Below are 27,880 nucleotides of genomic sequence, written 5' to 3' on the forward strand. Positions count from 1 at the left end.
CAGGAGTGCACACCCCCATGAGCGCGAATGAAGCTTTCACGCAAAAGGTCTTTACCATAGCCTGTGTGGGTTCTAATGCAGGGAAGGTTGGGTTTATTTAGAGATCTGAAAGGGAGAATCTAATTTCCATAACAAAAGACATGTGAATAATTAACCTTCTGCAAACCACAGGGATAATAACCCCTGTTTTGGCACCTACTTGGTCAGCCTAGTGGGCGCCCTGAACTTGTGATCTCATTCCTGGGCACCTTTCAGACTTCAGAATTTATAAAAATGCTTGGAAACAGTTTGCAAGTTACAATTTCATTAAATGCAAGGCAGTAGGAGGAACTACAGCTCCCCTTTCTCCCATCTCCTTCTCTGACAAGCCTCTTTAAGACAAGGATAACTCATCCTTTGTTTTCAAAGTCAGAGAACATGCAACAAGCATGATTTTAAAAATGCAAAATAGGAAAGTTGTCAGTACACTCTTTTTTTTTTTTTTTAAACAAAGGGCTTACATGTTTTGTTTACTCAAATTTTCTTTCTCATTTTCCAAATAGCAAAATAACCCAATTTCCAGCTCATAAAGTCTCCTGAGCTGGAGAAAGTTTCAATGTGTTACTTTCAACATTTTTGATCATGATTTGAGAGATGACTTACTGTACACTGCACTTTAACGAGCTAGTCCATTAATGAGGTATGACCCATTGTAGGGGTGGGGAGGTAGGGTTTCCTGGAAAGGAAAGCAGTCCACTTAGCAGGTATGACCTCAGTGTTTGCATGGTGGGAGGGAAGAGGAAGCCCTCCTATGGTCCTCCAACTCTACAGGCCCTTTCAGAGAGACCTCCCCCCAGGCTGCCCTCATGCTCCTTTCCTCAGCCTCTTAACCAGGGCCTTTGCACATGCTGTTCCTTCTGCTTGTCAGAACCCCCTTCTCCTGCCAACCAGTAATGCTCTCTTCAGCTCTCTCACCACACATGACTGCCTCAGAGAAGTGTCCCCTGTCTTTTGGATCACATCTGTCCCCTATTTTACACTACGTAGCATCATTCTCCCTGTGGTATGTGCTGTGGTGAAATGTTACATCTAATTATATATTTCTTCAATTAACATCAAATTCCTCCACTTGAGCTTGAACTCCATGAGGGCAGGAATAGGGCCAACTTTTGCTAGTGCCTGACATAGAGTCTATACTTTATTTGTGGAGGGAATAAATTCCTGAAGCAAACTTAAGAGTTGATAGTCTAGTAGCTAGTTCATGTGATTTAAAAACCATGTCTATGATAGTGAGTCAGCATAGTAAGAGGATGCTTAAAAAAGAAAAAAAAAAAAAAAAAAACAGGTAACAATAGTCCTGGGGAACAGATGGAAGTTGAAGTCCAATTTCTTCCTTGGCTAAGTTCCCCAAACCCTATTTGGTTGAGCTTGTATCCCGTGGGTGAATTCGGCTGCCAACAGACTTAGTGAAGCACATTTCATAGTTGGTGGATTTTAATCCTAACATATGAATGGGGAAATAAAAATGACTAACATATATTAAGCAACCCAAACTGAGTTCAGGTCCCGTCTCCCCTTCCCCCCCATTGCCTAGCTGTGCACCTTTGGGACACTTACATTATCACCCTGTGCCTCAGATACACCGCCAGTGACCTATGAGCCTACGTACCTCATTGGTGGGAACAAGCCCTAATACATGAAAATGTGCCTAGTACAGTGCCTGGCACATAGTAGGTTCTCAATAAATGTTAGCTATTTGCATTACTCTTACATTGTCATTCTATGTCACCCTCTGCTTTAAAGAGATTTACATGTATTATTTACACAGTTTAATTCTTATGACAAGGCGGGCTAGCCCCATTTTACATGCGTGGGAAGTGCAGATTGCAAAACGGGAAGACCGGTAAGGAGCTCTTCAGTGATGCCTGCCCCAGTGGTCCTTCGTGGCACTACCCCTGTCTACCCAGCTCTGGGTTAACTCCACAGAGAAGCCACCACCTACAGGTGAGGCCCGCAGACCCGCCCCTTCACTTTGTGGGTACAGAAATCTCTCCTTCCCCTGCTCACAGTCTCTTTCAAGTTGCTGCGGATCTACCTACTGGGGGCCATGGGGACATCTCACTTCCTCCAGATTCATAAGCACTTCTCTTGGAGTCCAAGTGAAGGCCAAACAGTGGGCACAATAGCGGAGAGGGAACCAAGCTGGTCGGACTGGCATTGTTGGTCACTAAAACAAACACTTCCTGTTGTCCCAGAGTGTTTGGGGAAGACCAGGGTTCCTGCGGGCTGGAAAAAAATGAAAAAGGAGCAGCAAAGCAACCCAGCTGCAAAGCCAATGCCTTGGTGCTGACTGCTTTCCAGGAGTTAAATATAGCCCCTGTGTGAGGGAGGGCAGGGGAGGTCACCTTGGAAGGCTTTTGTGTGTGTTCATTACAGCTGGTGCAGGAAACTCCATATCCTTTATGCTGAAGAGAATAGTGCAGGTTTGACTCCACCATCCAGAAGTACAGAATCCTAAGGGAGGGAGGTGGGAAGGGAGAGGGGGAGGACTTGGGGGTTTGGTCTGAGACGGCTGGTTTGGGGCCATGCCTCCCACCTGCTAGAATTTGGGTTAAGGCACTCAAGCCCTCTGAGCATCACCTTCCACTTCTGTAAGGAGGAGCTCAGGATGCTCACGTGTCGGTTTGGGTGAAGCGGGGAAAGGGTCTATAAGTAAAAAATAATAATAATGGGGATCATTACGTGGGATGTTAGGCTAGCACACTTCTCTGATCTGTTATTTCAGGAAGACAGGGAGGCCAGAGGTCAGGGAGGTTATTTGGGAAGCAGGTCAGGGGGGCCTTTCTGGGGACTCTCTTCCCAGGCATCAGGCCAGGGTGACAGGCTCAGGGAAGCCCCACATCCTAACCGGTCTTTCTAGCAGTAGCTCTGTCCAGGCGTCGCCATCCTCCAGCAGAGCTCTCGCTCTGGGCACCTGGTGTCCCAGCCCTGGGCCACCAGGGAAGCCATTTCCAGACAGGAGGGTGTGGGGCAAGCCGGTGACTTCCGAGGAAATAGCTTTTGGCTGTGGGACTGGGCTCTCCCAGAATTGTTCCTTTGTCTGCAGATTCCTCCCTGTTTAGCTCACAAAGGAAATGGTTCCAGGAGGAAGTGGAAAACTGTGACCCACACATGCTCGCCCCCTCGCACAAGATGGCAGCTGCTTCAGTCCGCGGCAGCCTGCACCCTCTCCGTCCTCGGCTGCGTGGGGGACAGACGTGGTCCTGGGAGTGGCCTGCGGTACCCGGTGATAAAAGCAAGGTAGTCTGTCTTGGTTTTTTTTTTTTTTTTTTTTGTATATATATATTTTTTTATTGGAGTTCGATTTGCCAACATATGCAAGGTAGTATTTTTAAGCTCTTAAATGATGTTCCAGATGTTGTGCTATTGTGCTAAGCCCTTTTGCCTAGATTACCTCACTTAATTCTCATAATGACCCCGTGAGGTACAGTATTTTACATATGAACGAGTGAGGCTCAGAGAGGCCTAGTCATTTGCCTAAAGGTACACAGCTAGCAGAACCCGGATTCGAACCTAGACCTCATTCTAGAGCCTAAGATTCCAATTTCTGCATTGTAATACCTTCTGGCCGTCTTCTAACGGGGCTACCCCCAAAGCTTCTACCCCCAAAGCTTGCTGGAACCAGCAATGCACGCCTCAGGACCTTTCCCCACTGGTGTCCATTCACAGGATGGGTGCCTGGCCTGAGTGGCCTGAGGCCTAGATGGGGCGGGCTTTCTGCCTCACAGAAGTTTGAGGATCCATCCCATCAATAGCCTGCGGCAGACAAGGAGGACCTCTGGGGAGAGGTGTGCAGATAAGGTAAATAATAGTAGAGATATCCAAGAAAGACTGTGAACATTTCTGGAATGCTTCCCAACAGGTTGGGCCCTGTGCCTGACACTTTCATTTCTTTTTGTAAATAGAACTTCAGGGGGTGCCTGGGTGGCTCACTCGGGTATCTGACCCTTGGTTTCGGCTCAGGTCATGATCTCATGGGTTGTGGATCTAGCCCCGCACTGAGCCCTGTATCGGCCCGGGAGGCTTCCTGAAGGTTCTCTCCTGCCCCTCCCCACACTTGTGAGCACGTGCTCTCTCTCTCTCAAAAAAAGAATTTTTTTTTTAGATTTTATTTATTTAATCATGAGAGAGAGAGAGAGAGAGAGAGGCAGAGACATAGGCAGAGAGAGAGGCAGGCTCCCTAAGGGGAGCCCAATGCAGGACTCATCCCAGGACCCCAGGGATCATGCCCTGAGCCAGAGACAGACTCTCAACCCAGACTGAGCCACCCAGGTGTCCCAATAAATAAAACCTTTAAAAACAAAAAATAGGGATCCCTGGGTGGCTCAGTGGTTTAGCACCTGCCTTCAGCCCAGGGCATGATCCTGGAGTCCCAGGATCAAGTCCCACGTCGGGCTCCCTGCATGGAGCCTGCTTCTCCCTCTGCCTGTGTCTCTGCCTCTCTCTCTCTCTCTCTCTCTCTCAATCTCTGTCTCTCATGAATAAATAAATAAACCTTAAAAAAAAACAAAAAAAAAAAATTAAAATAAAAAATAGAACTTCAGGTGGATAAGAATTGAGTTAATCCTTATCCTTGCTTCATGAGACACCATCATCACTGGTTCAAGCATGCTCCACATTTATTTATTTATTTATTTATTTATTTATTTATTTATTTATTTATGTCATCAGTGATTTCTGCTAATGTAGTAAGCACCCACATATCTACCACTCAAAGCAAAAGCCGGGGTCCAGATGATATCCATCCTGAATGCTGTATTTGTCACATCCTTGTTTTCCCTTGTATATAGTGCTACTGCAATCAGATATAGCCACAAAAGCTTTTTACAAATCTGTAGTTGTGTCTAACTTTATTAAAAGAGCGTATAATGTTGTAGGTAATCCTTTATGATTTTTTCTTTACCACTATACTGCTAAGATCTACCCATATTGTTGTCTGTCATGGTGTTCATTCATTGTGTTGTATGAGATACTCCATTATGGGACTATTCTCAGTGGCCACCACTCTGTGCCCGTTACTTCAATCTTGGTGGTGGCCCTATATGGTGGGAGCTCTTCTTATCCCTGTTCTACTGACAAGAAACTGAGATTAGTAAGGCTAATGAACCTTCTAGAGGTCACAAGTGCCGGGTTTGAATTGTTCTGGCTTCCCGCTGTCTGCTGTGTTTTAGTGTAGAGGAAAAAACACAGGATCCAGAGCCAGAAGCTCAGGGCTCAAGCCCCACCTCCACACTTACTGGCTGTGTGACCCTGCACTAGTTGCTTCATGTCTCTGAGCCTCAATTTCCTTAACATTAAAGTGGAGTTGATGACAACTGCCCTACCCACCTCTCAGGCCTGTTGTGAGGCTCAAATCTGACAAGGTCTATGAAAAGTGAGAGCATGAAGTTTTGTAAATCAGTAAATTGTGATTATTAGTTATATATACCATCTGTTCCTCCTCTCCCCAAACAAGCAACAGACCCTCTGTAGGATTCAAGAGATGAAGAACAGCATTTCCATTCAGAAGGCAAAGGATTAGGTTGACAATCAGCCCACAGAAACCTCAGTGTGATAAAAGAACCAGAAAATCAGTAGCAGATGCACTCTTAGGAACATACTATGTATTTATCTTTGTTATGTTCAATGATTTTTTTTTTTTTATAAAGAGTTACTTTTTACTCTTCCTTACCTATTTTCAATATCTGAGACCCCAGCCCAGGGCTCTGTTCATGGTATTTTCTCTGCGTGGCTTGTTCTCCAACTGCCACCAAGTACTAACTGTGTGACCTTGGGCAAGTTACTTAACTTCTCTGAGTGTCCTCATCTGCGAAACGGGGATAATGATAATACCTGCCCCTTACAGGTTGTTGTGTGGATCCCGTGGAGCATCGTACGGTGCTTAGAGCAATTCCTGATGCATACCAAGTTGACTTACTGCTAATTTAAAATCTCTCCTGCTCCCCAGATGGTGCCCACTCCTATGAGGGTTGGTTCAGATGCGACTTCCTCCAGGAGGGCAGTCCTCCTTTCCTGGACAGGTGAGGTCACCCTGTTACACCCTCTAGAGCAGATCATTTGTTCAATATCCTTCCTCATTAAACTGTGAACCATGAGGGTAGAGATGGTGTCTAGTTTAGTGTCTGTCACTGTTGTCCAGTGCCCAGCACAGTAGTGGGTACACAGCAGGTGCACTGGGGACAGATTAACTAACAATGCAGATTTTGGAGGAGGACCTCAGACTAGGGAGAAGGTTGGAAATCCTATCTAGGACACCTGTCTCCAAGAGCAGGAGGGCTCATGGCGGGGGTGAGGGGTGGGGAGGAGGAGGAGTGAACTTGTTCCTTGGGGCCCTGGGGGGCACTGGAGGCTAGACTCTGACCAGGGGGTCATGGCTCCAAAGACCACACTGTTAGGTCCACTGTATAGAACTTTCAGAGATCTGAACTAAGAAGAGAGGTGGATGTCCCTTCCAAGAGGGGTCGAGCCCCCATGGGACAGCCCTTCGACAGGGGGGTTGGGAAAGGTCAGTACAGTGGACAAGTGGGTGAGAAACACCTGGAGTCAACCCTGGGGTTTGTCTTCCCCAGCCTAGAGACCCGAGGCAGGTGACAACACCTTAGTTTTGTCATCTGTGACACAGAGATCACGAGAGTGCCCCCCTCAGAGGTTGTGGTGAGCAGAAGGGAGGCAGTATTACAGGGGCGGGGTGGGAGGCTAAAACTGCCAGCACCTGAGTCCTTCTGTAAAGGTTGGTTATCACCACTCGTGTTATTAGCAATCACTGGGGATGCAACCATCACCCGGGGCTTAGCCAAGCCATTCCAGGTTGGGGGCTAAAGGTTAGGCCCACAATGCCAGCCCTGACTGAGGCCCAGGTGGGAAGCCCCTTGTCCTCCTTTCCTCCCCTCCACTTTCCTTCCCCTGCCTGCAGAAACCTCCCACTGCCAAACCTGCATTGGGTGCCGACCAGATGCCCAGCACTCCAGTCCACGGGGCGCCCAGCCATCCTGGGGCAGGCTCTTGAGACCCTTGGGGGGTCCCTGCTCCATGGCTGGGGTGTTGCTCCAGGAGAGCGATAGCAGAAGGTCTTGGGGACGGGGGTCGTGAGCTGTGGGGAGAGCCCCAGACAAACATCTCTGCTCCCACATGAGACCAATGATTCCACACAACTCTACCTGAAAGTGGATAGAGCCTGAAGTTGTGTGTTTCTCTGTTCTTAACTTAAACACGGGGAGGAGTTAATGTTATGCAGTCTGCCGCTCGTGGGCAGCAACTAACTGGTCACCTCTTTCCAGCCTCTCCCTTCCCACTGTCACACAGGCTCACTGCCGCTTCTAATAACGTCCCCCAATGGCAACACTTACACGAACCCCCTCCTGCTCACACCCGGCTGGTCGGTAGCTCCCCAGGGCCTTGAGGCCAGTTTCCTGTGTGACACGATCACATGCGCTCCCTGTGGCTTATCCGCAATCCCTCTGTCATTCCATCCCTTCCTTGCAAGGACCAGCAGGCCAGAAGCCAGGAGCCAGAAGCCCGAAGCCAGAGGGGAAGCAGCAGAGAGGGAACTTGGATTCCATTCTAATTCATTAAGGGAGGCGATCGTTTACAAATCTGTATTTTAAGTGTTAGTTTTTTTTTTTTTAATTGAATGCTTCCTATGTGCTGAGTGCTTTCATTGCATGAATCCAATGATCCCTGTAGGGAGATGGGAGATCGTTATCTCCATTTTTAGTTGAGGAAACTGAGACTTGGGGGATTAAGTGGATGAGTAGAGCTAGGATTCAGACCCCAGGCAACATGACACTGGAGCCAGGGCTCCAGCATTAGGCTGCTTCTATTACTAGTTACAAATCCGAGCACCCCAGCCTTTCCAGGACTGGGACACACCCAGCTGGGGACCTGGAAGATGAGCCCTACTCTGTCCAAGGACCTGATTGAGGAGGCTCCATTTAACCCCTACCTGCTTCTCTGGGCTGTCGGCATGCCCACCCCTTGCATGCAGAGCACATTTCTGGGCCTTTTTTCTTTTTACTCTGGTATCTTCTCTACCTGGGTGCTGCCTCCCCAGGTTCTGAGGTTCCTGGCTAGAAAATGTCCCTTGAGCCCTCTGGTCCTTCTAATATATTCTCTGATGGCCACCGGGCAGGTATGATCTCATGTCCCCGGCATTGGTGCCTCGCTAAGAGACTCGGCTACAGGGACCCCGAGCTTCCCCTCTGGAAGCCCTCAGAGCTGCACCTGGTCGCTGGCTGGCCCTGAGGAAACACGATCAGTCTCTCTGGCTTCTCAGCACACCCTTAGATCAGTTTTCTTCTGGGTTCAAGTGGAGCTAAAAAAAAAAAAAAATCCCCCTTGGTTTCATATCAGCTGCATCTGCTCTCAGCAAACCCTTCAACAAGAATGGACAGGAAGAGTAAATATTTATTCTACAAATGAATAAATCTGATTCCATCTTCAAAAGAAAGCTGCAGTATAAATTATCATAATTTCTCCATTCTAGGATGGCATTGGTTTAAAGATGTTTTATCTGCCTAATAAGAGCTTTTCTTGGGGAGGGAAAAAAAAACCCAGAAAAATGAACTAACTGATATGTCAGTTAGTGAGACATGTTCTGTTTTTTAAAAATGTGTCTTGGTATGACTGTTTTTTTTTTTTTTTTTTTAATATGGTCCAATTCAATTTTCCTTTTATTCTTTTGGCTCTGGTGTTCTAAAAAAAAAAAAAAAAAAAAAAAAAGCTCCCAAGCAAGCCTTGCTTAACCACTGTGAAGCACAGCAGGTAGCAGCAATGTGTCCTGGCCACACTGCAGCCCTGTTTAGCCCCATGGGCTGCTGGGTCAGTGAGGGCCTGTCATCACCCACGCACTAATGGCAGCTCTGAGGTCCCCAAAGCCAATGGATGTGTTTTCTCCCCAGCAGAGATTATGTCTCTGCTCTGCAGACACCTCATGACCATGTTAGTAGTTCCATGGAAAGCCAACTGGGAGTCCGTCATATGACCTGAGGCAAGATGCTGCCCCTTGAGCCTCAGTTTCCCCAGTTGTAAAATAAGAGTCATAGGATTGGAGAGGTGGTTTTCAAATGCTCTTCTAATGGGAACTGTGTAGCTTCCTTAGGTGCTGCCTTGGGAATAGGAGGGACAGAATGGACTGTACCATGTTCTCATTTCCACTTCACCCCGAGCTCTATTGCTTAAGATTTTGTTTGCAAAAGGATTCTGGGACTAAAAGTAGTTTGAAAAACATGAGCAAATGGCATTCTGGGGTCCTTCCAACCCTATTCTTGAATACACACTTTTTTATGATCTAAAGGATAGAGCTTCCTTCCTGAGTTTGGACACCCTCAGAATCCTTCTTACCACAGTGCTCTAGGTAGACACTCCTAAACTCTCTACAGTCTAATCCAAGGGTTGGCAAACTTTTCCTATAAAGGACCAAATAGTACATACATACTTTAGGCTTTGCAGACCACATATGGCCTGTTACAGCTACTCAGCTCTGCTCTTGTAGTGAGAAAGCCATGCAGACAATGCAGAAGGAATGGGTGTGCCTGTGTTCCAATAAAACTTTATCTACAAAAAAACAAAACAAAACAAAACAAAAAACCAACTTTATCTACAAAAGCTGGTGGCCGGCTGGATTTGGTCCATAGGCTGTGATGTGCAGATTCCTGCCTTATAATCCCTTCGACCTGACAAAGTGAAGAAAACTGAAGCCAATGGAGGGGGCTCTAGGAACTGGGTTTGGTTGGGATCTCTGTCTCCCGGACAGTTGGTGTGCCACTGCTCACTTAGCCATGACCCTTGGCCTGATTTGAACTGTGGGCATCTGGGACTACAGGTTTGAGGGAACGGTGCCTGGAAAAGACACGTGCACCACTTCTCGCTCTCAAGAGATCAGTTTTCCCCTCAGTTCTTAGAGGGCTATAAAAAGCCCCTGAGCTTGCCTCCCGCAGGACATGCTGTCGATAAATTCCCCGGAGCTGGAATGACTGCAATGTGGTGCCACATTCTGCCCCTGCTGCAGCCTGACAGCTGTGCCAGGGAGAAGAATCACGCCTGGCCGGCTCTGTGCCTCCACCCTCACTTGGGGAGAGGCTGGGATTTCCCAAATGGAATTTTAGATGGAGGACAAGCCCTGCCTGGGGCCTCTTTCTTAGCTCCAGGAGGATGAGAGCTTCTTGAATTCTAAACACCAGAACTCTGAGGACTACAGTGGGAGGAGTGTAAAGGGCAAGAAATAAAATCTCACGCCAGCTGCCTGGCCCTATCACTCACTGACGGAGGGCGTCCTCTTTCCTTCCCCTGCTTCCCAGCATCCTCTCTGCCCCCACCTTGAAACCTGGACCCAGTAAATCCTTGTAGCTTATCTAGCAACAAGGCTATAACTGACTATAACTTCCTTGGGGATGTTCCTTCCTATAACTGACTTGGGGATAACCCTCCAGCATTCAGTAAAAAACTGATATTTGGAAGCAGGCAGGGCTCCGTAAATAAACTGACCTTTCTAAGCCTCAGTTTCTTCATCTGTAAAATGGGGATATTTTAACAAATATATACAACAAATTTTTAGTTATCTACTCAGAGTAAATTACAGGAAATAACTTTAAAATGCAACAGAGGGCAAAGTCACAACAAACATTCCCATTGAGTTCCCTTGGGGGGAGAGATGGCAGTGCCCAAAAAAGAAAAGTATCACAAATATATAAATAATGATCTATGCATTGGCACACTGACATGAGCCACCTTCCTTCACAGGGAACATACTTCATGGCCTAGCAAAACTAGATTTTGTCATGAGCTTTTAATAAAAAATAATATTCATATTTTTATAATTCACATCCATGCCTTGGCTGTGATTTTGGAAAATAAAAGCTTCACACAGTATGGATACTCTTGAGTCATAACTGTAGGCAGCAGTTTTGGATGGACTTTTCACCCAGTGAAACAAATGGCATGTTTTATGTACGGAAAGGCTAAAATGCAGCAACCTCATGATTGTGTGAGCATTAAAGAGCCCCATGTACAAATGTAGACTGCCTGACTCCTGGTGAACGCTCAGTGGGCTGTTCTTATTGAACACCTGCTAGGTGTGAGACACTGGAAATGAGAAGGCAAGACCGTCTCAGACTACGGGACTCGCAGATGCATAGAAGGGGTATTTAACTTAGTGCAATGAAATCTTCTAAAAGCCAAGACTGAGGAGGGTGGTGATAACCCCAAGTCAAAGAGGAGATAGAAGGGGGATGTGGCAGTGATGATTTCATAATAGCCGACTGATGCTGAACTGGTCTCTTTCCGGGACAGGGAATAGCAGAGACATCTTTATGAGCTTCAGTTTTTGTATCTGTCCAATGGGAGATGTCTCACCTGTCCATTTCACAGGGCTTTTGCCTGAGTTGAGAGAAGCCACAGGAGAGAAATTCAGGCCAGAAGGGTCCGCAGAAAAAGGATTTTAGTGGTCAATACTCTATCTAAATATCCCCCTATTACACAGGTTCCTTCTTGCCCACAGCGATCCTACAGTGTCCGACTGCAAAGTGAGATTGGGTATGATTACCAGAGGCTCATGGGCTCTGAATGAAGCATTCACAGTGCCCACCGTCCCAACACCATGCTGCAATGGATACCACTGGTAAACGTGGAAATACTTCTAAAAGTCAGAAGTGTTATAAAAATGTATGTTCTTGCTTTGCAGAGTGAGCGGCTGAGCCAGGGCTAGGATGTAGGATTCTGCTTCCGTGTCCAGACTCATGTCCACTCTGGCACTGTGTCCTGGCACATATATTGGAGATTGGTCTTCTCAGGCTAGAGTTCACACACCCTGGGAGTCCACAGCAGAGTACAGGGTGGGGTAGGGAAGGAGAAGCCCCAAGATAAACACTGGCATCTCTAGAGGTCCACTGGGCAAAGATTTTTTGGGGGGAGGGGAGGGGAATGTGTTCAGATATATTATGGACTACAATAGAAAAATTGCTTGGCATGTTAAAGATAAAGGGAGACATTTCAGAAGACTACTTTGGGTAAGAGATCCAGATCCTAGAGGCCCACTCAGCTGAAATGTATAAAAGACAGTGCTCGAGATAGCAAGAGGGAATCCTGGCAGGTATTTCGGCAGGGTCAAGGGTCGTGATAAAAGCAGGTCTCTGCTCACAACACAGAGCACATCAGACTCAGCTGGGAGCTTTGCAAAAGGCACAGGTACCCAAACCTCACTTCAGACCCACCCATCAGATCCCTGGGGGCATATTTTCGGTAGGCTCCACAGGGGATGATTCTGAGCCCAGCTGGAGTTCAACAGATAAATGGAGGGTGGTCCTCAGGGCAGGCTGGAAAAGGTGAGAGCAGAAACAGGAAGCTCCCTTTGGATGGAGAAGAAGAAGCCATCCAAGAGACATGTTTCAATAATAATCAACAGGGAAAAAAAATAAAAATAAAAAAAAAAAAAACGAAAAAAATCAATAATAATCAACAGGATTTAAAGTTTTGTTGGATGAAAGATGAAAGCAAAGGAAACAATGAATAATGATGAAGTCCATGTTTCTGTGTCCAGAAAGTGAGAATCACTCAAATGGAGAATCCTGGAGCTGAAAGTGGCCATATCCAGCTTTTACTCAGTGAATTCTGTAGTTTTTCATTCATTTATTCATCATCTGCACAGACATCTTTTGAGCATTTACTATGTGCCAAGCATGACTCTAGGTGCTAGGGAAAGAGCTGTGAACAAAGGTGAGAAGGGCCCTGCCCTCACAGAGCTCACATTAACAGTTAATCCCACCATTGATTAGAATTATGACAACAGCCAAGGGGTAAAAAGTGCAGGGGGCCAGGGGGCCCCTATAGAAGGGAGCTGGAGCTTGGGAGCTTGGGAGCAACTCCCTTGAGGAAGTAAGGTTTGAATAGACTTTGAAGGATGAGCAGGAGTAACCAGTTGGAGGTACAAAGACCAGTGTAAGGGGACCCCACAGCAAGAGATGGCCAAGGGCCCAAAGTAAGTTGGTAACAGTGAGGGCAGGGCCTTGAGGGTCACCACAGGGAGTATAGTTTTCATCTTAAGAACGCGGAGAATCCACTGAGGGGTTTAAGCATGATCAGATCTATAGTTTAAATTACTGTCTTTAATGCCATCAGGTCCTCTTCTTCCTGTATTCTATCCTTAAGTGCAATTTATAAGACCCAGTGAAAGTTATGACAAAGCGTATGTTTAAATAAAAGATGGATGCTTCAGGTTGAAGTCCCATTCTCTGCAATTTGCAAAAGGGTCATGCCAATAGAAGCCACTTGAATATTAAGTGACAGTCGTTCTTAGCCTGTATGATTACTGTGGTCCCCATAGGAGTTATTCTGTGGTTCCCTGATCTCTGGCCATTCTGTCCCTGGGCAACTCCAATTCTAGGAGTGAGTCATTCTTTTCATTTGTATGTTTCTCCTAGCTCAAGCCCAAATTGGCCTCTGTTGAATCTCTTGAAGAGCCTTCTGGGATGTCGTTCTATTATCTCTTCTACAGGGCTGATCCTGTGTCCCCCTTTCAAATTCTGTCTTGTTCACAAACAGCCCCATTTCCTCCAAGAGCTCCTCACGTGGTTGTGTTGTTAACAGAAAAAGAGAAACAGGAAGGGTGATCTGATTTGGTGGTGAATAAGAGGAGTTCAAAATTGGGTCACTCGGAGGTTGAGTTGACCTCCGGATGGAAACGCACCACAGGCAGGAGGTAATGCTGGGAGTGGACCCAACTCGCGGCTGAAGAGGGACACTGGGTGTCCCCATCATGGGGGCTTGGTTCTCTACAGGAGAGAGTGTAGAGAGAGGCCTGACGGTGGGGAGAGAGGGGCAAGAGTCATCAGAGAAGAAAACGCCAGTGAGCCAGAAGGGAAGATGGAGAAGAACAGTGAGCACCTGCCACAGGTCAGGCACAGGGCACTGGGTAACAATCACCACAGTCCAGTCTCCCCGTTCTAGGTGTCATTCTTCCTGCTTTGCAGACTGAGGGGGCAAGACTTGGGTAATTTGCCTGAGGGTGGGGGAAGCCCAGAGGCTGTGAGCTCTGATAACAGTGGGACTGAGGGGCAGGAGGAGAGGCAGCAAAGGCTTCTGGGAGGGATGGAGCAGGGGTTATTTAACCTAGACTTATTTGACTCCAAAATCCATGCTTTCCTCATGTCCACCAAGGGGCAGAACACATTTAGAGGAGTCGATAGCAGGTCAATAGCGCTACTGAGAAGTCCAGGTGATGGGACTTAGAGGAGGTGAAAGATGAAACAGAATGGAACCTTCTGTGACACTGAAGAACAGGCTTTCCGCAGAAGGTGTGATTGGAAGGGAGAGTGCAGGCAGCACAGGGGTCGTAGGGGACGGAGCTGGAGGCTGACATGCTGACTGTGTACTTGAGAAGTCTGGTCAGGAAAGGGAGGAGGAAAATGCTTAGGGGTAGTGTGTGTGTGTGTGTGTGTGTGTGTGTGTATGTGTATGCACATGCGTGCATGTACATGCATGTGCATGCAGGAGCTGTACTTTTTTGTTCAGTTGCATGTTTTTTTTAGGAGGGTAAGAAAAGTATGAGAAGCCGATGGTATCCAAACACAAGATTGTTTTTCCCAAGCAAAGATCAGAATGGAGTAATGATAGGCTTCTGGCAGAGGTTGGGGAGGGAGGAACTTACTTGGCAGGGTGCTCACCCATGTGAGAAGGGGGATTTGAAACTGATATTTGAGGGAGAGGCAGAAAAAACCTTGACTACAGTGGGGAAGCCACACGCCATGGATTCTGAGTGGGATAAGGATGTGGAAGCAGCGCCCAGTGACAGCAGAAGCCTCTACAGGGAAGAGAGGAAGTTCAAATCTCAGGGCCCCATATGACCACATACACCCATTGCAGAGAGTAGCTGAAATCCAAGTCATTGTATTTAATAAATATAACAGCTATCACTCCTGAATGTTTCCTAAGAGCTAGCTTACATGTATTACCTTTACCCACGACATTGCAAATGAAGTGAAACTGAAGTTCAGAGGAATTAATTTATTCAGTTCAGAAAGATCATACAGCTAGGAAGTTGCAGCCAGAACTCAAACCCTTGGGACATCTGGTTGGCTTAGTTGGTAGAGCATGCAACTCTTGATCCCAGGGCATGAGTTCAAGTCCCACATTGGGCATGGAACCAACTTAAAAAACAAACCAGAACACTTCAAACCTGCATTTATCTATTCTCTGAACCATTCAGCTTTACTCAGTCTGGACTGAGGCTGACAAAGATGATGTCACAAAACATATTTGGAAAAGATGAATATGGTTGAGTATTCCTTTCAGAAGGCCAGTAACCGATAGGAGTAGAGAAAGAACTTGGATCTCAGGGAAGAGGTAATCTGCATGGGAATGCACGATCCTAGAGGTAGAAGGTGGGTGGTGAGCCACTGTAGAGAGCTCATTCTAGGAGTAGCTACAGGTTGCTTGGCCCATGGAAGCTGGATAAGGAAGATGCGGCTTTCCTAATGTGAATCTCAAAGATGGTCCAACAGAGGCACAATAGTTAGAATGGGTTCTTCCATCATCTCTTGAACAATAAAAATCCCATTCAATGAAAAGTAGAGTTTCTGATTATTTCTTGAGTTGCCCAGCAGGCAATATGATCTCCCAAAGAACACAGACTGCAAAAGAAACTCCCATCTTGGGTTGAATTCAACTAGTTGAAAAAGAACTAGTTGTGACGTGGAAAGGAAAGGAACCATGGGGAAATCGGTGACTTCACATGAGGCAAGCAGATCAGATATAATCTTGGACATTAAGAAGGCATATTACAAAATCAGATAAAATTTAGACCAAAGGCTTTAAAGAGGGGATGGCTCGAGAAGACTGGAAAGATTGCAGAGGCAAAATTTGGAAGACACAGCCAGTCAGTGGGCACGAGTAAATAGGATGCATAAGAAATATGGACACGTCGGCATACATATTAGTATTTTACCAGTCACTCAAAGTCATCTGTCAGACTGTGGTCCAGTTATTGAGGGTCAGAGATGGATTTTCAAGGGATAAGCACCACAAAGGAGGTGCTCCAGGATATAGAGAAGACTATGATACAGATCCTGTCTTTGAGTTGTACACAAAGCTGTCTAGCTCATCCTTAAAACAGAAGAGGGACTCCAAATCTGTCATCAGAGTCAGAGCAGCTTGAGGGAGAACCAAGTGAAGCTTTAAAGATTTATTTATTAGAGAGAGAAAGAGAGAGAGAGAGAAGCAGACTCCCCGCTGAACAGGGAGCCCAATGCGGGGCTGGGTCCTAGGACGTGAAGGTCATGATGTGAGCCAAAAGCAGATGCTTAACCAACTGTGCCACCCAGACACCCCTGCAAGTGAAGCTTTATAAAGCAATTTTATTATGCGGAATCTGATGATACAAGGCTTTAATTACAATAGCATTTACGGAGTGGGTCCCACATGCTAGGCATTGTTTGAAGCACCTTCTGTGCATTTAATATATACAACAACCCCAAGAGATAGGTATTATCGGTATTCATATTTTTTTATCCTATGAAGACAGAATTAGTTAATTTGTCCTGTAGGAGGTGGTATCTGTGGCCATCAGTCTCTTATTCTCTCTCTCTCTTTTTTAAAGATTTAATTTATTTATTCATTCAAGAGAGACATAGAGAAAGATGCAGAGACACAGGCAGAGGGAGAAGCAGGCTCCCTGCAGGGAGCCTGATGCAGGACTCAATCCCAGGACCCTGGGATCATGACCTGAGCCAAAGGCAGATGCTCAACCACTGAGCCACCCAGGTGCCCCTCTCCTACTCTCTTTGTATGATATTCATGAATTTGTAAATCCTACTGGAAGGGATTTCATTATGAGTGGTTTCTCTCTGTTCTGGCCTCATATAAATTTTCCTTTACTCATGGGAAGACATATATCCTGTGAGAAGAGAAGTCTTAATTTCCAGGTTTGTTTTTATTCTTGAGTCAGTTGACCTTGGTGCTGAGCTTTTATGCTGCAATTGCTGCTGAAGATGTGAGCAGCACAGCTGAGGTGTGAGGGAGGTACCTGGACCGGGGGCAAGAAGACATGGCATCCAAATCTTGCTCTAGGGCTTGGGCAGGTAACCTGCCACAGCAGAGGCAGTCAGCAGTAAGCTTAAGATCAGCACTTTGGTTCAAACTTAGCTCTGTCCCTTAAACAGCAACTGATTGGTGTGCCACTAGTGGCAGTGACCCAATCCTGCTGATCTGAACTGGAGTGTACCCCCTGAAATTCATAGGTTGAAGCACTAGCCCTCCAATGTGACTGTATATGGGGACAGGGCCTCTAGGGAGGTAAAGTTAAATGAGGTCATAAGTGTGGGCCCCTGATCTGATAGGACTGATGTCCTTATAAGAACAGGAAGAGACAGCAGAGAGCACTCTCTCTTCATACGTGCACAGAGCACAGAGAAGAGGTCAGGTGAGGACACAGCAAGAAGGCAGAGGTCTCGGGGCACCTGCGTGGCTCAGTTGTTGAGCATCTGCCTTCAGCTCAGGTCGTGATCTTGGGGTCCTGGGATCGAGTCCCACATTGGGCTCCCTGTGAGGAGCCTGCTTTTCCTTCTGCCTATGTTTCTGTATCTCTCTCTATGTGTGTCTCATGAATAAATATATAAAAATCTTTAAAAAAAAAAAAAAAGGTGTGGAGGTCTACAAGCCTGTCAGAAAGGCCACACCAGGAACCAACCTGGACAGCACTTTGGTCTTGGACTTCTAGTCTCCCAAACAGTGAAAAAATACATCTGTTGTGTAAGCCACCTGGTCTGTGGTACTTTGTTATACGGCCCTAGCAAACTGATACACCTGCGACGCAGGCTTTCCTAGGATGATTTCCGTGGCTATTGTTATTAATGCTCAAGTGTAGTTTCCTCCCCGGTATCTTGGGCATGACAATCCCACTCCCCACGTAGTAGTAAGTATGAGTTTGAAACTCAACCCAAGCTTCTTAAACCTTCCGGGACAATGAGACAATGGAAGTGAATGCACACACCCACCTGGGGGCTAGGGGCACACTAAAAAACGTCTGCTGGAATGCCTTTTGAAGCTCCATGTTTTATTTTGAATACGTATACAGGTTTCCATTCTAATTCAGATATAGTTTGCTTTAGTGCATAAGATGTTTGCAATAATTTAGCAGGATAGACAACTTAGGAACTAGATAGACAACCTGATCTCATGTGCCCTGGCCATATGACCACTTTACTCACATTTTGAGAAGGCCTTTGAAAGTCACAAAGAACTGTTCTGATGTATATTCTCTTTTAAAAATCAACAGTATATCCATCAACTTGCAGTGCACTACCGAGTGTGCTTCATATTTCTGTTAATGAACCGAACCACTCTTAGCGAGTTCGTACTGTGTGCCAAGCATTGTGTCAGGAGAGTGACCACACGGATCCACTCCCTGCCTTCCAGAAGCTTCTACTTGGGGAGGAAAGGTAGACACAACACATATAGGGCCATGTCTAACTCTTAAAGTAATAGCACACGGAGACAAGAGGTGTTAAGGAGAAGGAAAAGTAGGCTGGGAAAGCCAGCAGCAGGAGAGAGAGCTCTAGAAAGTTTTGTGTACTAACTGGGTCCCAGGAAGTCCAGCTTCCTGGGAAGAGTGCTCAGGAGATAGCCTTCTTAAGGGAGGTGTCTGGTTATAAAACATTTTAAGCTAATTGAATTATTGTCACCCTTGGTCTGTCTAAGGAGGGCACAGTCCTCCTATAATTCTGAGTAGACCAGATGTGGATTTTTGTGCTGGGGACCAAGACAGGGACGTTCAACAACTTTCTGGAGGAGGGCACTTTTTGCTTTAGATGTACTGTGTGGGAGGTGGGTAGGGACGATTGAGGGACATTAGAGGTGCCTCTTCTCTCTGTTTCTCCTCTCTGGTGCCTATGCTGTTTGCAAACTTGTCCACGAGTCCCTTAACAGGTGAGAACTGCTTTACAAATCGGAGCCCCAGTGTCCAAAGAGCCAGACGGAAGCCCCGTCCATTTCCTGCCTCCCCAAAGGCCCAAAAGGGGAAGGTGTAAGCAGTATTTTGTGCTGGGAACAGGTGGGTGGAGAAGTCGTGCCCAGCTTCTTGAACTGGAAGCTGGGGTCCCCTAGAGCCCTGGGAACTCCTTCAGCCTGGCCTTTCCGTACTGGGAGTCGGTGCCAGCTGATCCTGAAACCTGCTCATGCACCCACCCCTGCCCCCAGTGCCCTCCTCCCTGCTTTCATACCCTCCTCCGCCCCCGCTCCTGTCCCCACCCCCACCGCCCACCTTGGGGGCCTCAGCCCAGCAAACAGGCAGATAGAGGAAAGGTGTGAGATTTTTAGGGAGGCAGAGGCATTTCCCATTGATAACAGTAACAAGAATAATGCTTCTCACGTTGGCGCAGCACTGGCCAGTGTACCAAGCGCACTCACACCTGTGATCTCTCGGCCTGGCAGCCGTGGGTGGTTGGGTGCTCCGGTGTCCCGCGCGTCCAAGCAGGCCCCTTCTCGGCAGACACACGCCTTTTGAAGTGTCCGGGCCTCTTCTTAAGCAGCCCCCTTCCCCTCCCCACACGCACGCTGCTCTCTTTTCTCCTGTGCATTTACACACGCCCTCCCTCACCAAGCTCTGAGACTCTTATCAGACACACTCAACTCCTGAAAAACCGTGGGAGCAAGACGGGGCCTCGCAGAGACCCTCGATCCGACTTTGTCATTGGTCCAGAGGGGCAGAGGGATCGGGCGCAGATGGCACCGCACAGCTTGTCAGGGCCAGAGCGGGTCTCCGGCGCCCAGGCGCGCAGCGGCACGCACCCTGTCCCCGCTCCCAAGGCCCTCGGGCAGCTGCAGGCTCGGGTCTCCGGGGGGCGTCTGGCACCCCGCGTTTGGGGGTGTACCTGCCGGCCCCGTCTCACTCTTCCAGAGGGGCATGGGTGGGAGGGGCCCGCTGGCCCCGGGAAGCCCGCGGGGCACTTTTGCAAACCGATTCACGAAGTTGACTCCGAGCGCAGGAAACTGGTCCTACACGCCGGGGGCGACGCGGCCCCGGGACGCGAGGGGGGCGCCTCTGCGGCTCAGGAGCCGGCCCCGCGGCGGAGGCACCTGCACGCCCGCCCCGGCCTCCCACCGCCGCGACCCCTCCTCGCCCCCCCGCCCTCCTCTTCCTCTCGCTCCCCCCCGCCCCCCCCCGCCGTCCTCCCTCCGCGCCCCGCGCAGCAGCCGGCGCCGGCGCCGCGGCTCCTCTTACCCCGGCCTCGGTCCATGGCGCCGGCGGTGCCCGGGCGCGCGGCGCGGGTTGGCGGCGGCGGCGGCGGGGCCGGCGGGCGGAGGGGCGGAGGGGCGGAGGGGCGGAGGGGCGGAGGGGCGGGCGGCGCTGTGCTGCGGCCCCGCGGGAGCGCCCTGCGCGCCGCCCCTCCCCCGACAGGATGCCCGCCCCGCGCCCCCGCCCGCCCCCCCGCGCCCTCCCGGAATCGGGCCGCAGCGCGCCTCGCCCCCTGCGCGGCCGGCGGGGGTCCCGGGCCCGCCCCGCCCCGCCCCGCCGCGCCCCGCCGCGCCCCGCCGCCGCCGCCCCCCGCCTCCGCTCGCCCCGCCGGCCGCCGGGGCCTACGGTCGCACCTCCCAGCGCGCTCCTTCTGCCCGCCGCCCCGACTGCCGGGACGAGCCCCCGCCCCCGCCCCCGCCCGGCGGAATCAAGCCCTCCCGCTGCAGCTGCCCCTCGTGGCCCGACCGGGGCTGTGTCGTCCGCGGCCGAGGCGTCTTCCCTGAGCACCTTCCAGTTCCAGACAGTGGACGCGGCGCTACGCTGGTGCGGCGACAGTCGCGGGGTGCGCGAAGAGCAGGAAATAATAATAATAATAATAATAATAATAATAATAATAGATCTCCAAAAAGAAGAGCGTCAAAGACAAGGACACACAGAGAGGGTTAAAAGGTGGACACTGCTTGGGATAGTTCCAACTTTTGAGCTTCTTTGTGTACTAACGGATGAAACATCCAAACGGGGGGAACACACATTGTGGGGGTGAATACTTTGAGCGCCCAAAGTATAGTGCGAGGGAGGCGCGCTCTTTGCAGACCGATGACAGCGCGTGGGAAGAGCACCGCTACGGCCAGTGCGGCCCAGGGTCAGGATTTAAGGTTAAAGTTGTATGAAGAATGTCAACTTCTTTCATCCCGTTATTGTGTCTCTGTGAAAACAGGTATAACTTATTTATACGCCATAGCAAATATCTAAATTTAAGACCTTTTATAAAGTGAAGTCCAAGCCCAATTGTCCTCCTAGACACCCTTCCTCCCCAAGTTGGGCCAAGGCTCTGTTTTCAGTCTTGACTAGGGAACTCCTTCAACTTAGAACATCCTGGCATTGGGAACACTTTGTGCAAAGGCAGAGAGAGGCGAGGAGCAGCTTGGGAAAGAGTATCCTGCACTTTCCTGGACTAGGGATCTTTTCTCCATGGCTTTTATGGGCAAATTGAAATTAATGCTGTCTTCCATACATTGCATGGGTTGTTTGTAGTATGTGTTAGCCCTCAGAGGAAATGTGGCATGCTGAAGAAAAACAAGGATTTGAGTCAGAAACCTTGTGTGTGAGGTCTTGCCCCACGAAGTGCATAAGACTTTCTTGCTCATCTGTGCTTTGGGAGACCTCCGATTGACCTCGTAGGGCTGTTGCGAGGGCAAATGAAATGATGGTACAAACCCACTTTATAAACCATAAATAGCTATAAAAATGTGAGCCATTATTATTTTCCAACTTCCTCTTTGTTCCTGCCTACTTTTCCAATTTGAAAAGGTCAGTTTAAATTCTAAAGCAGACAACCAACAATTTGCAAGTGGATTAAGTTCCCCAAGTTCACTGTTGGAACTCTGAAACATTGGAAACAAGGCAATAGATGGCTGTTAAGGTCCCAGAGCAGCCCATTAATATGTTTAAAAACATAACAATTCATTTGAAAGAGTAAAATATTGTAAAGTATAGCAATTATAAGACAGAGGCTCTGGTAGATTCTTAAAAAATATTTGCTAAACTTTCAAGAATTTTGGAGGTTCATTAGAGAATTGAAACAGTAAAGTCAAAAGGGCTAAGGAGAATTTATATATATCTGTGGGGTGATTTATGGAGGGGGAATAACTGAACTTTGGACTGGGAAACATGTATAAATGGGAGAACAGTCTGTGCACAGTTTGCCAAGAGTTAACAGAAAGAAGGGGCTGTGGAGGTGTAGTGGTTCTCATAATGCCCACTGGGTGGTACTGTTGACCTAGTTGATTACAGCTGGGTTGCTGTCAGGATCACTGAATGAGAAACCCTGTTTGGGGGTTTTGGACAAGGAATAACTATATATTTTTTTCTGTCCTTTTCACTTAATGGAGTCTATGGTCACCATAAAAAGGACACCATGTTTCATCCATTCACGTAGCAATATTTGTTGCATTCTGTGCAGGTTCCTATCGGGAGAAAAAACACCAAGTGGGAATGGGCTCTTGTCCTCAAGGAATCTACAATCTAATAGAGGACATAAATATGCACAAAATAAATGAGTTACAGATTACTATGTGAAAAGGACCAGAGGAGAGATAAAGTCCTCTTGGAGTTCATCAAGACAAAGCAAGAATTTCTTGCCAATCATAGTGACAGTACTGGATGATGGACATTTGGGTGAGCCCACAATGGGGAGATTACATTTCAAACAGTAATTAGCAAACAGTAGGGGCAGAGCCACAGTGGGGGAGACCACAGAACGTGCCTGTAGAGCCGTTTGGTAGAGCTGTTTGGTTTGGTGTGATTGTGGGGTGCCCAGTGGTAAGCGCCAGTGAAGGACCTGGATGGTGGTTGTGGATGTCCTGTTTCCTCCTTTCCTTCCCATGTCTCTGCATGAGTGCAACCCTCGGAGAGGATTCTTATTGCTTGGTACTAGGTTTGTCTGGTGCTGTCTAAAGAGTTCTGTGTGGAGAGCTCTGGCTCTGTAAAAAGATATCAAATTTGATCCCCGTGAACAATACCAGGAAGAAAGCTTTCAACTCCCTCATGCTCCCAATCTTGGGAAAACAAATGATACTCCCCAGTCTCATTCTTAGCTTATCAGGTGGAACTGGGAAGCCCTGGGAAAGAAAAATTTGGAGGCTAAAGATTCTTTGTCCCAGTGAAAGAAACATACTCTAGTCTTCTACCTTTTTGTCTTGCCTCTAGGTCTGCTTGCATCATGGCCACCAGAGCGAACATTCCATGACCCCAATCAGATCCCCCTTAAATTTTTTATTAAAGATTTTATTTATTTATTCATGAGAGAGACACAGAGAGAGAGAGAGAGAGAGAGGTGGAGACATAGGCAGAGGGAGAAGCAATTTCCCCACGGGGAGCCTGATGAGGGACTTGATCCCAGGATCCTGAGATCACAACCTGAGTCAAAGGCAAGTGCCCCCAGATCCCTCTTAAAAATATGGGATGAAAAAAATAAAAATAAAAATAAAAATAAAAATAAAAATAAAAATAAAAATATGGGATGGCTTCCCTCTGTCCTCAGTGTAGAGTCCAAGTTCCTTACGATGGTATTTAGGGTGCCTTCTTCACTGACCCCCTACCTCAGTGCAGGTATATAGCTCAGGAGACCCTGGGAAGAGTAAGAAAAACCACAGATGGGGCATTCAGACCTGAGTTCTTGGACTGACTCTGTTGCTCTGTGAATCTCAGTTCTTCAGTTGGGTCGTCAATGTTTAATTTCCTACTAACTTCTTGCCTTGCCTCTCCTCCCCACCCAGTTCCCTGATTACAAGCAGTGAGAGGGTGAGTGATGTGTCTTACTCCCTGTTGGATCCCTACAGCTCTAGTGCCATGCTTGGCCAGGGGTGAGTGGTAGCAAGTACTGTGGAATGAGTCAATGAATACTACTAGCTCAAGGGCTCATGAGGCTTCTTTTAATGCTTGCATCCCAGAGGGTGCCATTTGTCACCTGGGATTGTTCGTTTGCTCACTTGTTTGCAGGGGGAAATGAGATTGCAGTGAGGTACTCTGCAAGGAAGAGGTTTCTGCCTCCCAGCCTCCTCACTGCGTGCTGCTGTGGGCATGCAGCCCAGCCCATTGGGCTTCTCCTTGGTGCAGGGCCCCTCTCCCAAGCTCCTTTGTGCAGAGTGAGCCCCAGAGCCCCTTGCTCGAGCGTCTGCCCAGGGCTGGTGGCCGGATGAAAACTTCTCTTGTTCCACTCAGTACAATATCGCCATTATGGCTCCTACCCAGGGAAATGACACATGTCTGCTGGTCCACCCTGGGCCCCGGAAAGCAGATAGAGATCTGGGTGGTGGCTGCTGGGAGAGAGAGTTTCATGGATGAAAGCCCCTCCTTGGTCACACCTTCAGGTTTCTGTTCCAGGGCTCAGGGCTCCTACCTGTTCCCAGGCCACAGGGCTCAGCTTCAGTAGTGAACAGAGTCCAGCGCACTGGTTGTGTCGGTAGGAAAAGAGCTTTTGTTTCTATGCCCAAATGCTGCATGAGGCTTGTCCCTTCTCTTTGAGTCCTTTCTCAAAAAAAGAGCACCCTTAGTTCCTCATGTGAGGCTTCCAGACTAAAGTGTCTAAAGGGCCAGCCAGGGGAGGCATGTGTGTGAGTGGCCAGGGGAGCATTGGGGTCCATGGCAAAGGAGAGCACTGTTGTCCCATTGAAAGGTCAGGATCCAGGGGCATGGGCCAGTGTGGCCAGCAAGGACATGAGCCTGGAGTGGCCGCATCTTTAGACTTTTCAGGAAAATCCAGGAATCCAGATTTTAGTGTAAAATCTCTTGATTCAATAATGTTGGCAATGAATTGCAGTTGCTTGGAAACATTGCCAGATGGTCTTCTGTTGGCCCACAGCTACCTTTGTGGAAGCTTGAGGGAGATGATGGCCTCATGAAGACCTTCCAGAGAGTCTGTCCAGCTGGGCGCCTCCACCCTGAGGGCCTGGGAGATGCCCAGCCCCTAACACTGTGGCAGGGCAGGGGCTAACTCCCTTCTGAAAGGCTGCCTTGTATGCTCCATCTTCCCCTCCGTGCTGCCGGATGACATCAGGCTGCCGAAGTCCAAAGGGAATTTCTGAAGCCGGAACCAGAAAAACTTTAGAGCAGAGAAAAATCAGAGAGGTTAGCCAGGTGGTCTCCTCGTTGGTTAAGTAAGGAAACTACAGCCCAAAGCTGGGAAGAAACCTTACCTGAAAGCACACCAGGCCTAAGAGGCAGGGCCAGGGGTGGAGTCCAGGACTCCAGACTTGATGTCACCAGAGCCACTCTCCTGTCCCATAACTGTCATTTTCTACCTTTGTGGGGCACGTCGAGGGAGAGCAAGATCAAAGGCATGATCTTCAACTTCTCTGGACCCCCATGACTCATCTAAAAATCATCTGAAAATTGGAGGCAAACAACAGCTCCACGCACACAGGGCTTGTGAGGCTTCCATGCGTGCATGTAGAGTGCTTGGTGCCTTGCCCGGCACAGAGGAAGCGTTCTCCAAATTCAGCTAGCACTCTGCTTAGGGAGGTAGGTGTACAGTGGCTTCAGGTGAGACGTCCCTGAGTCGGGGTCAGGCTCTGCTATGTACCGCTGTGAAACCTTGAACAAATTACTCAAGAGCTCCATTTCCTCATCCTTAAAATGATGGTAAAAGAAGCACCCGGAGGATTAGATGAGATATGTCAGATGCTTAATCCAGTGCCTGGCGCACTGTCAGAAGTGTGAGTGATTATTGTAAGCAGTGTGGGTTTCCTCTGAAGACTGGTCAGCGCTGCTGGAAAGGTTAAGGGATCCTGAAATCGCAGCCACCCACACACAAACCCAGGCTGCCCCCTGCAGGGGGTTTTATGTAAATCAAACCATCGGAAATGTGATCCCTCCAGCCAGGTTCCTCCTTCCTAGGGCAAGAACACCTCGTATTCTTAAACAGGAGGCTTACAGAGCTTCCAGCTCCTGCTACCCACAGGGGCTGTTAGGAGGTGGAATTTTGTGTGTGTATTTTTTAAAAGGTCAAATAGTGCCACTATTTTGTCAGAAGGACAAATTGCTCGGGAAAGTTTCTCCTGGTTCAGGTGGGTAAGACCCCATCAGTGAGTTAGATAGGAAGTCACACTTCCTTTGTGTGACAATAAATTCCTTATCCACAGGAAGGCGCTGGAGACTTCCCTTGAGACTCCACTTAATGAATGTTATTTTTCTCTAGGAGCCAGCGTATTGGCCATGACTCCTTGGGTGGCAAGTGACAGCATCACAGCTCAAACCAGCTTAAGCCAAAGAAAGGAATCCATTCACTCAGAAGGTAACTGGGGAGCTGAAGGGATGAGGCTGGCAAACAGAGCCGTCCCCACTCTGTCTCCACCTCCTGACTGCCATCCTCTGCTGGTCTTCAGCAGCAGCGGGTCTCTCCCAGTCTATGGTGAAGAAGGTCCCGCCACTGAAGGCCTGCGCGTCTGTGCAGGCGGCGATTCCAGGGGAGAAAGTCATTCCCCCTTCCCTGCAGTTCTGGCCCTGGCCAGAGGGGGCGCTGGGAAAGCACTTGATCCAGGGTGCGGGGATGTCACACACACACACACACACACACACACACACACACACACCCCAGCCCGCTACTCAACCTGATGTACATACAACCTGATGTCCTTACCGCCCTGTGAAATAAGTGCTGTCATTCCTATTTTGCAAGCTAATTTCACCTGGTATATTAGTGTGCTAGGGCCTTCCAAACAAAATCCCACGGACTGGGGGGTTTGAACAATGGAAAGTTATTTTCTTTTATTCTTTTTAAATGATTTTTATTTATTTATTTGATATATAGAGAGAGACAGCATAAGCAGGGGGAAGCGGCAGGCACAGGGAGAGAGAGAAGCAGGCTTCCCGCCGCCGGGCAGGGAATCCGATGGGGGACTTAATCCCAGGACCCTGGGAGCATGACCTGAGGGGAAGGCAGATGCTTCCCCAACTGAGGCACCCAGGTGCCCCAGAAATTTATTTTCTCACAGCTCTGGAGGCTGAAAGTCGAAGCTCAAGGTGGCAACTGAGTTGGTTTCCTCTGAGGTCACCCCCCTGCTGCCTCTTCACATGGTCTTTCCTCTGTCACATGGTGTCTCTGTGTGTCCCAATCTCCTCTTCTTATAGGGCCACCAGGCTAATTGGAGTAGGGCCCACCCAAATGGCCTCATTTAAAGGCCCTACTTCCACATACAGACACATTCTGAGGTACTGGAGGTTAGGGCTTCAGCATATGAATTTTGGAGGGGACACAATTCAGCCCACAACCCCTGCCTGGTAAAGAGGGAAGCTGAGTCTAGCCACAGAGCTCTGATGTCCCTGCTGCAGCTCATGATGGTGCCCATGAAGGCAGAGGCCCTACAACCTGGGGCAGCAGGGGAAGGGACTGTATCCAACGAAAACCTCTCAAGGTCTGAGGACATTGTGCTGGCATGACCCCTGGGGTGCAGGAGAGTCTTGGCTCTCTGAGGTGAGCAGTGGTCAGTCAGGTCCTGCTTGATCGTCGTAGTAACTTGTGTTTTCTTCTCTGTGCGCAGCATCTTCAGATTCTTTACCCTCTGGCTCCTCGAAGACCAGTCTTTGTGAAGAAACTGAGGGAATATACATCTCCTCCCGTCCTACTTCTGTCACATAGAGCGATGCTTCCCCAAGCATGGAATTCAGGTGATTGGTGGGAATGTGGCCTGGACTCGGTTGTGACAGAGACCACCACATTTGAGGAGTTACGAATTTATTTGAATTTGTATTAAAAGCATATGACTGGTCCTTAGGAATCCATACTTCCACTGATGTTGCTTAAAATAGAAATGTCAGGTATGAGTCAGTTGAAAGAAAAATATCAGGTAGACAGCGTTAAGCAAGCAAAGAATCTGTTGAACATCAAGAACGTTGTGTTGG

General features: G+C 48.5%; 1 protein-coding gene and 1 long non-coding RNA gene across 6 annotated transcripts in view; one reads left to right on the forward strand and one right to left on the reverse strand.

Moving 5' to 3' along the window:
* The window catches only part of AFAP1L1 (actin filament associated protein 1 like 1), a 60,153-nt gene extending 39,311 nt beyond the window's left edge, over positions 1-20,842 (reverse strand). For 2 of the 4 annotated variants that reach the window (XM_077895953.1, XM_077895952.1), the window contains exon 1: positions 20,246-20,316. In XM_077895953.1, coding sequence (XP_077752079.1) covers positions 20,246-20,261 — 16 coding nt within the window. In that variant the 5' untranslated portion in view covers positions 20,262-20,316. Of the gene's footprint in view, positions 1-2,384; positions 2,494-2,887; positions 3,045-20,245; positions 20,317-20,725 lie in introns of those variants that run through there. The other 2 variants (XM_077895954.1, XM_077895955.1) reach the window with 2 other exon arrangements.
* LOC144312841 (uncharacterized) lies at positions 2,535-27,869 on the forward strand. Of its 2 annotated transcripts, XR_013378471.1 has the most exons (5): positions 2,535-3,279; positions 3,709-3,840; positions 5,987-6,059; positions 26,178-26,273; positions 27,520-27,869. It is a non-coding gene; the product is annotated as an uncharacterized LOC144312841 (long non-coding RNA). The 2 variants fall into 2 exon arrangements; XR_013378470.1 differs by lacking the exon at positions 3,709-3,840.
* The last annotated feature ends 11 nt before the right edge of the window (positions 27,870-27,880 follow it).

The sequence above is a fragment of the Canis aureus genome, chromosome 4 (assembly GCF_053574225.1).
Source record: "Canis aureus isolate CA01 chromosome 4, VMU_Caureus_v.1.0, whole genome shotgun sequence".
Classification (NCBI taxonomy): domain Eukaryota; kingdom Metazoa; phylum Chordata; class Mammalia; order Carnivora; family Canidae; genus Canis; species Canis aureus.